The sequence below is a fragment of the Haemaphysalis longicornis genome, unplaced genomic scaffold (assembly GCF_048455015.1).
Source record: "Haemaphysalis longicornis isolate Haplotype H1 unplaced genomic scaffold, Haemaphysalis longicornis Haplotype H1 scaffold_4, whole genome shotgun sequence".
Classification (NCBI taxonomy): Eukaryota; Metazoa; Arthropoda; class Arachnida; order Ixodida; family Ixodidae; genus Haemaphysalis; species Haemaphysalis longicornis.
The window spans coordinates 162,255,457-162,265,103 of record NW_027526361.1 but is presented as its reverse complement, the minus strand read 5'-3'; the positions used below and the strand labels follow the sequence as shown (position 1 = coordinate 162,265,103).

General features: G+C 50.3%; 1 protein-coding gene across 1 annotated transcript; it reads left to right on the top strand.

Moving 5' to 3' along the window:
• The first annotated feature begins 1,043 nt into the window (after nucleotides 1-1,043).
• On the top strand, nucleotides 1,044-8,073 carry LOC144180080 (neprilysin-like). The gene is made up of 3 exons (XM_077708488.1): nucleotides 1,044-1,463; nucleotides 6,162-6,284; nucleotides 7,625-8,073. Exons 1-3 carry the CDS (start codon nucleotides 1,044-1,046, stop codon nucleotides 7,964-7,966), a joined length of 885 nt encoding a protein of 294 aa, XP_077564614.1. The 3' UTR covers nucleotides 7,967-8,073.
• The last annotated feature ends 1,574 nt before the right edge of the window (nucleotides 8,074-9,647 follow it).

The window sequence follows — 9,647 nt, the reverse complement described above, 5'->3', positions numbered from 1 at the left end:
CATCACCCAAGTAGTTGCGCTGACACCGCTTCCCTCCTCCTGTCTCCATCGCGATGCAGGCTCGCTCTACATGACCCCGCTTGCGGCAGCCACACTTTGTCTGATCTACATCTTTGAATACGCGCGACACATGGGGCCTTGGAGGGAAGTTGCACTACTTGGAGCGAATGACTGAATCAGGCTTGGTAGTGCCGCGCTGCAGGCCTCCAAGGCTTCCGTACATTAGAGCGCTTCCGTGAATTTTCTGTAACCTTTGCGGCAACCAGGTCAAGCTCCGACTGCGTCCACATTATTAAATATGGCATTTCTTCATACCTAACTTTATTTGGCTGACGACTCGATTTGAGCGGACAATGGGAAGCTACGGTGAAACAGAAAGTGGAAAAGGCCAGTAGTGGCTTATACAGCGCTGGTGCCATATGGATAAGGCAGGCCTCGCTGTAGACGGTCTATACACAAGGAGGTTTCTTTGGTGTTTAGCAGCTGGAACAGCAATAGTGCGCAATTCTAAATTGAACCACGGCATTTGCTCTTATGCCTCCGGGTACTTTCGCGATTTTTTTTGTTACAATGGAGAGTTTTAGCTGACCGTTTTCGACGGTCCGCTCCAGTATCGGTGGCACGCTCAGTGTAGCCGGAGCTAATGCCGTTCGCGGCCTAGCGCGCCACGCATATGCAATGGCGCTCCCGCTTGCTATCGGAGCGGAGCGGACCGTGAAAAACGGTCAGCTAAAACTCGCTAATGTGTTTTTAGCGTTTCTCCGCGTACTGGGGTGTGATATCAAGTTACTGCGATTGTCTAAGGCATTAGCAACCATGCTGAGATAAAAACATGTTCCCGCTGCATTTTTTATTGTTTGAAAACCATGGGGGTATAACATACACCCACTCTAGTAAGTCGTTACACGAGTGGTTGTGTTACGCGAGTAGATACGCTACTTTCAGTGGGGGAAACAACTAAGCGCAGTGTAGGAACTTTTTTTCCGTTTTCTTTTTTCCTGTTTCCACGCCATTTTGGTGTTCTTAAAATCCTTGCAGAGGGAATGGTGGTTACAGGATCGGCGGCGGAAAGCGTGGCTGAACGCGTCCAGATCTTCCTGACAAAAGCAGCCGAGCGACATCGTTGGGCTCACGGGCGACGTTCTCGAACCGCCCTACGCGCCCTTGCCCATGTGCGCTTCCTGGTGGGCTTCCCGGAATCTATAGTACAGGAAGACTCCAGGGGCCTCGGCGATTCCGGAATTTCCTTCGTGCGATCATGGCTTTCCGCATCGGCATCAGCTCAGCGCAGGCGTCTGCAGCAGCAACGAAGCCGCACCCAGGACGAGCTCAACGCGGGTCTGACGGCGAACGCCGTGGTCGCGGGAAGCTCACGCACGCTGGTCCTGCCTTCGGCCATCGTAGCGCCACCTGTGTTCTTCTCCCGCGGTCCATCTTCCTACAACTATGGCTCACTTGGAAAGGTGGGCCGTTTAGAATGCACTTTGCTCAAGCTTAGGTGGTGCAGAAATATTCACCACTCAAAATTATGCTTCCAGTAAGCCCTTAATTAAAATCATGCACTGCTGCGTCTAAGCACGACGATGGTTGACCACAAAGCGCCCTCGTTAGAGATTTCTTGGTCTGGGTTTGGACATTTACTCGCAGACGGTTTGGACTTTTCCTGGTTGAGGTTTGACTTTGGGCCTTCGCCATTTGATTTCGCACGAAGAAAGCTTCGCGTTCAACTATGGTCACGGTTGGACTGAGGGTGGCATGATTTTTGCTTACTTGTACAGCCACGCGTACCCTTCTCTGGAACAGGCGTCGACATCATAATGTACGAAGTCAAAGACGACGCAGTTGTCTTCAAGGAAATCAAGTTTATTTGAGAGAACTTGTGCTCCCCTAACTCAAAGCTTTAATACACAGGCGGCGAAACAGCAGTCAACAAAGTGATGTGCGAAATCGAGCGTCGACGATTTGAATGCCGCGGGATCTGCTCTGCGGGAATTTATCACTCGGCGCGAGGGTTTCTCGAATAGTCGAATTGTACACAGAACACTGTAGGTCAACGAAGATTATTCTAGGCTGTTCACGTTAGTTCGCAACGCTGTCCCTATCAGCAGAGATAACACTTGCGGCCCAGAAAGAACGGGACACGCGTCTCCCTTGGCGCACAGACGATACCGATAACACAGACCGGCGCAGCCGGGCGGCATAAGCAAAACACAAATAAACAAACCCAATGCATGGTTCGCGGCATTACCCCCCCTCTAAGACTCCATCGACCCGATGGATAAGCGCCAGTCCGAACAAATAAAAAATAAATGTCCGTCTTAGTGCGTAGAAAGGTTTTAAGCGAACCACGTGGACGACGTCGGGCCGCGTGCGTCGCCGTAATGTTCCTGAATCACCATCGGGGATCATCTCGTAGGTGAGGTGGCCAACACGTTGTGGAATCTGGTAGGGTCCGCAATACCATCGTAGAAGCTTCTCACTCAGTCCGCGTCGTCGGATGGGAGTCCAAACCCACACAGGATCCCCAGGATGGTACAGTCGTGTGCGATTTGAAGGTAATCGCGCGGGTGCCCGCCGACCACGTCAATAACGCCCCCACGCGGCTTGTTTTAATGCGCCTGGTTTTTTTTTAAAGTTTTCGCTCCCTCGGTCGCTGTTTATTCAAGCGGCCATCACTCTCGCGGCAAAATCAGTTACCCGTTCCTCTGTTTTACCGCGTACGCAGCGACGACATCCCACTTGTCGTATCTTACAGCAGTTCACGAAACGGTGCGGACAAACACATTGTCGGGAAATACTGGGCATTGATACCAATGGGTACTATCGCTGCTCACGATAACCAAGAAAAAAAGCCACACGTGATTACTACCACACAAAATCACCACAAAGCGGAGGGGGTGGTTTACTAGCCGCGGGAGGGATCACCTCTGGAAGGAACAGCGACCGAGGAACAAGACAGTGCATAAACTAGGTCCCAGGCGCACCGAAAAATGCCGCGCGGGGGCGTTATCGTCTTTATCGGTCGAAGCTCGCGCGATTACCTTCAAATCGCACGCGACTGTACTCGGCGTGTCGGCGTGGGAGATTTAAGCGTCCGGCATCCACCAGCTGCTGGTCCGTTATACGAACTCGAGCGAGCTGGCGGGCTTCCTCCGCACGTTGAAGGTACCCTTGGACGTCGGCGTTGAGGTCGTCGTCTTCTACGTGCGGAAGCATGGCGTCGAGCATTGTAGTCGGCCGTCTTCCGTAGACAAGCTGGAATGGTGTCATCTGCGTAGTTTCCTGGGTCCCTTGTTGTACGCAAACGTGACATACGGGATCGACGTACATGGACAGCATATCCGCAATCGTCTTGTTCAAACGTTCCGTCAGTCAGTTCGTTTGGGGGTGGTACGCCGTCGTTCTTCGGTGATCCGTGTTGCTGTAGCGTAAGATTCCTTGTATAAGCTCGGCAGTGATGGCCGTTCCGTAGTCTGTGATTAGGACTTCAGGAGCTACATGTCGCAGCACAACTTAGTTAGTAAAGAACTTTGCGACTTCTTCCACTCGGAATTGCGGCAATCTCTGCGTAGCGCGTCATGTAGTCTGTCGCTACGACAGTCGACTTGTTCTCGGATCGTGGCGTAGGGAAAGGGGCCAGAAGGTCCATTCCAATCGGTTGGACGGGCCTCGATGGGACGGCGAGTGGCTGCAGAAGTCCGGCGGGTCTTATAGGCGGCGCTTTTCGTCGCTGGCAGTCACGGCAGCTCCGGACGTAGTGGGTGACGCTAGAGGTAAGGCGGGGCCAGTAGTACCTCGCCTTGATTTTTCCAATAGTACGACCTGTGCAGAGATGTCCGAAAGACGGGTCGTCGTGGCACGCTTCCAAAATTTCGTCACGAAGGCCCGCGGGGATGACAAGAAGGTAATTCGTTTTTGTTCCGGGACTGAAATTCTTCTTCACGAGGACGGAGTTTCTCAGGCTGAATGCTGGTAAGTTGCGTTTGAAGGTCCTAGGAACGGCGACGTTTCACTCTCTGTCATGATTCCGAAGAACGCGCTGTCGGCATCGGAGTTTTGAGGTGGCGGATCGACGGCGGCGCGGGACAGGCAGTCGGAGTCGGAGTGTTTCCGGCCGGATTTATAGACTACTGTAACGTCGAAGTCCTGCAGGCGCAAGCTCCACCGCCCAAGACGGCCAGAGGGGTCCTTCAAATTGGCGAGCCAACACAGAGCATGGTGGTCTGTCACAAACTTGGTCTTCCATACACGTATGGGCGAAATTTTGGAATCGCCCATATAATAGCCAGGTACTCTTTCTCAGAGGCAGAGTAGTTTTTCTCCTCCTTGGACAGACCACGGCTGGCATAGGCGATTACCTTTTCGCAACCGCTTTGCTTTTGGACGATTACGGCACCCAAGCCTATATCACTGGCGTCCATGTGCATTTCCATTCCGGTTCGCGGCAATAACGTAAGTTACCCAGGTTCGATACTGTCCACGGGAAGTGTTTGTTCTTTCATTTCTTTCACGATGATCATAACCGTCAGAAAAAGTTGGTTTTCCTGTTCTGCGTCTTGGTTAAATAACAGACGATACCACTGAGACATAGAAAGCTTCGCTTTAAAATGCTTAAACAAGTAAGGGTAAAATATTTGCGAGTTGGTATGGTACGCCCAGCGCGAATAGACGAATATGCAAGAGGAAGGCGTCACAAACAGGGCGCAGACTGACAACTGAAGGGGTACTTTTTCACACGCAGTGTAAACGACGAAAAGTGGTCACCGCGAAAGCGCTGTGCTCCGCACACATCGCTGACTATGCGTCTAGTTCGTTTTGTACAGGTTTTGTTCCTACCAAAACCGAGGTCAGTTTTTGCGTCTGCAGTCAAGCCCTTCGCGCGAGCGACAGCATAAGACAGTGAGAGTGCGGCCGCTGGCTTCCTTTCATCGCTGGATAAAGCGGCGATCTCAAGTCACTTTTCCCTGACGTCTCACAACCTAAGACTAAAATGGCTTACAACGTATGGCTTGCAACCTACGGGTTAAGCCATTGTTCGCTTCTGATACAGCAAATATGAGGGCCATAATCAAAACGTGCTACTGCAAACTTCTTTGTAAATATTGCCGCATGCGATGATATCTAGCGCAAAAAGGGGCAGATTTTCCAACGCAGGTCCTCGCATCAATAGCAGAGCGAAGCCTGGTTGAATTCTTTATGGTTCGAAGTAGCGCCCAAGAAGCAAATCGCTGAGACCACGTCGTCGTATTGGGGTCCGAACCGACACAGAATCGTAACACACGCTATTTTAGGATGGGCTTCTAAATTTTATGCATATATTCGTTTAGGGATTAACTGTGTACATTTACAGCGTGTGAATACCTTTCACGCATTACTGGTTTATTACAATTATTAATCTTCAATCCCAAGTGTTGCTCGTTATACATAACCGAAATAAAGGTACCCTCTGGATGCCAGATTTTACATTTTGCTATATTTACAACTTCGATATGCTAGTGGTTTTCATGTAGACAGCACCTTAACAATCTTTCGTATCGACGTTGCCTGATTTCCGTCGTAGTTTTCAAAATAATGAAAACGAAAATGCTCATGTGCAGACGTTTTTGCGCACGTGAAAGATTTCCAAATAAAGTACAGTAATGCGAGTCTCTCCTCCATGTCGTTAGGCAGGTGTATGCTTAAAACTTCAACTGTATATGCTTCGAAGCATCACCGATAATGAAAAGAGACGGCAATACCCTGAAGCAGTACATCAGGAGAGGGATGGCCACAGTATGACAGATTTCGCGCGAACTACGGGCTCACAGTTGTGCAAAGCAACCGTGAAATTTTGTTGATTCAAGCACGCGCCCCCCGAGAACCAGTTTTCGTTGCTCTGGGGTTCATTTACCTAAGGCGCAGTAACCGCATATCCAACTTCGTGCTTTAAGTGGGCCAACGGAATAACCGGTGAAATTCTCTGTTGATAAGTAAATCAGTGTCTTCCGGTTGCAGCAAGTTGGCAACTGTGCAAAGGAAGGATGAAGCAGAATACCAATGGCTCTGTTTTCGTTCAGAACAGAACAGCAGATAATTGCTATGTTGCAATCAGTGAGTTTCCCTGGCAGTCGTCGTCCCTACAATCTGCTTCGCCCCCACATTAACCGAGTGAACACACGCAGGTGATTGGCCACGAGCTCTTTCACGTCTTCAGCCTGTCAACCAGCAGTGACCCGCACAACCTGTGGAGTACGTCGCCCGTCTTACGGCAGCGCAGCAACTGCATTCTCCGGTCTTATCAGAAGGTGCGATTTTTACACTTCCTAGCTTTTAGACTCATAAATAGAACGTATTCTGATCGCGCACTTCCTTGAATTGTAACCGCCTAGATATGTTCTGCAGAACCATAGAGTATGATCGTAAAATGGTGTGTTGTCGTCCGTGACGGATCATCTTACTGGAGTGAGTGAGTAAAGACTTTAGTGAAATCGCCTGCTGTGGTGTTCCTAATGGAGCACCATGACGCTGCCTACGTCATCCTCTCAAAGACGCTTTACTCGGCAGCCGCCTCTCAACTCCCCCCGAGGTCCTTCAGCCGCAACTGGATGCGGGGCCGAACCCTCTCAGCTTTCGACCCTCCTTTAGAGCAGGCGTCACCTCCATCGACAAAAAAAAATCTCAGCCCTGTTCCTGGTAGTGGTAATGTTTTCAAAGGTAGCTGCATTATTTCCTCGCGGTAGGGACTTCGTCTTGCCTTGATGACCCAAGTAATGCTTTAGCACAGTTTATCGTGAAACGCAGGGGTCTTGTGAACCTCCAATACATTGAACTCTGCAAGTTCCCTTTCCCCGAGCAAGCCGCACGTGGTATTTCTGTTGGTTTCGTGATTCGAAAACATGGCAAGCGCCACATAGCAGTAGTTTGTGGAACTTCACACGTTTGGTTCCCTTATGCGACGATGAGTGGCGACACGTTCCCAGCCGGCACCTTAGGCAGGAGAATCACAAAACGGCTTGCGCGCCAACTCTAAGCGGTCACGATGCAGTCGATGTCGCGGTATTCAATGTAATTATGTATATTTAGCAAATAAAGTTACTCGTAATACTCAATAATTTCGATTTCTTTCTTTTTCTTGAGTAGTGCTACGAAAAACATCGCTGCTGACGCTCGTGTGCCGCAGCTTGAATGCCCTACCGCGAAGCTCTCTCAGCCAGTGCGCCTAAAGTGCGGATGACGCCCAACATTAGGCCCCTCAAATATACATCGTTGCGCCTTGCCGCGTTATCGTGCGGAGCATGCGCATTTCGGCATGGCCAAGCTGCAGGGAAAAATTCCGACGGCCTTTTTACTGAAGTAATGGTTTTATGGAGGTGCATATCATTTTGAAAACGAGAACTTTAGCCGGTGCAGCTTCTATTTTAGCTGTCGAATTTTAATAAAGAAAACGTTGGCATTTTATTTCTGTGTTCCCTAATTGCTCGATTCGAACTAAGGTCCAACATAATCTCTTCGCAACATTTTCTGTTTCAGATGTCTTCGTGCGCACTGCTTTTTGTGGCTTTTCATGTAAAGTGCTATGCAAATAACCTGTCCACCTTCAAGAACTTAACCTGGCCAACTTTGCCGTTTGCTTCTGTTTTTACAGGTTGCCTCTGCAAAGGGTCGCACTCTTGCCTCTAAAGTGTACGCCCTACTGGCAGATCTGGTTGGCCTCAGAGTCGCCTACGCTGCGTTTGAAAGCTTGCACCAGGAGCAGCGCGCCGAGTCTCTGCTGCTCCCTGACGGGAAAATGGGCCCCGAGCAACTGTTTTTTGTGGCGCATTGCGCACTACACTGCGGTATTCGCGGACAAAAAGCTGATCATCCTCTACATGTGCACGGCCGGCACCGCTGTCACCTGCCGCTCATGCATATGGTGGAGTTCAGCCAGGCCTTCCACTGCAAACGTGGATCACCAATGAATCCTCAAGTGAAGTGCCGCTTGTGAGGCCTTTCGAAACAGATGTGTCCAAACGCCACCGGGTGTTGAAGACATATTCTACTGTGTTATACTTTATATCATGCTCTAATGAGCCTGACCTATCGTACCTAATTCTGTGACACTTAAGTGAGTGATTTCATAAAACAAAGAATAAAAGTTTAGCGAACAGCTTGACGCATAATAATCCCGAGAGTTCAGGTTTCCTATGATTACGTAAATTACCAAATGAATTGCGTGCTTTTTACACAATTTTTCTGGTCATTTCACCGGTTTTCTCTGCACGAGGACAAAATACCATTAAATGGAAGTATCGGTGTAGCCTTTATAGGGAAAAAATAATTGTGATTGAACACCTGTGATTCAACGCGGGGCAGCAAGCGCCTCCTGCAGAAGCGCCAACTACGGGGGAGAACTGGGCCTCGTGCGCCCCCCGGACGGCTTCACTGGGCAGCAGAGCCCCCACGGCTTTTTAAAGAGATTGGCTCCGGTCCGCACGCATCGACAAGAGTTGGCCGTGCTGTCAGCCAACTATTTCACAGAGGTATGTTTATTCCCTCATGCTTTTCCACTCAGGCTGTAGCCCCGCACGGGGCACCTTGAGTATTCATGGTGACGGTGAGCAGCGACACCGCGGATCCCGAGCTGCCAGACATAAGCCGTGTCCAACCGTGGCGAGGTGTTGAAAGGTGAAGGGTAAAAGCCGTAAACGGTGGCCGTCGGAGCCTTGGTCAAGCTCCGGCCGATGGGCTCCCTGCCTGTCTACCAGGCAGGGAGCTCCGGGACCTCTTTGACTACCAGGGTAAGGTCAAAGAAGAAAGTACCCCCGTCTCCCGGCTTTTATACTATGCTATATGGCCTTTTCAAGCCCCCCCCCAGACGTGATCGGCCCCCGAAAAGGGGCCGCACCGAAGTTCCTTTTCCACCACTTCCTGACTTGAGGCCTCCGAAACCGAACAACTATCCTCGCTTCATCGTGATGGAATCTGTAGACCAATCAAAACCTCTTGCTTCACAGTCGGTATTTCTCATTTCAAAGTTTCTTGACGGTATTGTTGGAGGTTCGTATAAGGCCAAAAAACATCGAACCGGTGAAATTCTTGTCGAGGTCAGTAGCCAGGATCAGGCCAAAAAACTTCTTGCACAAACCAGCACCACCGCAGCCTAAACAGCTCCCAGGGCGTGATTTCCGAGTATGACCTACTAAATGAATCTGAAGCGGACCTGCTGGAGGGCCTTCGTAGTCAGGGCGTAACAGCGGTCAGGCGCACAACCATCCGCAGAGAGGATAAACAAATACCGACAAAGCACCTCATCCTAACCTTTGACAAGTCCACCCTTCCAGAATTCATCAACATAGATTACATACGATGTTCACTCCGGCCGTACATTACCAACCCGCGGCGCTGTTTCAAGTGCCAGCGGTTCGGGCACGGCACAAACTCCTGTCGCGGCCGACGTACCTGCGCAAAATACGCCCAGCACGACCACCAGTCCGACAACTGTAACGTTCAACAATTTCTTTGCGTAAACTGCCAGGGTCCAGATGTGGCCTACTCCAAAAAATGTGAAAAGTTTCAATTAGAAAAGAAAATAATCAACATCAAAGTCACTGAAAACATCACCTTCCCAGAGTCACGAAAGAGGTTCGCCTCTTTTCCCCTGGGTAGGTACGCCGACGCAGCTCGCC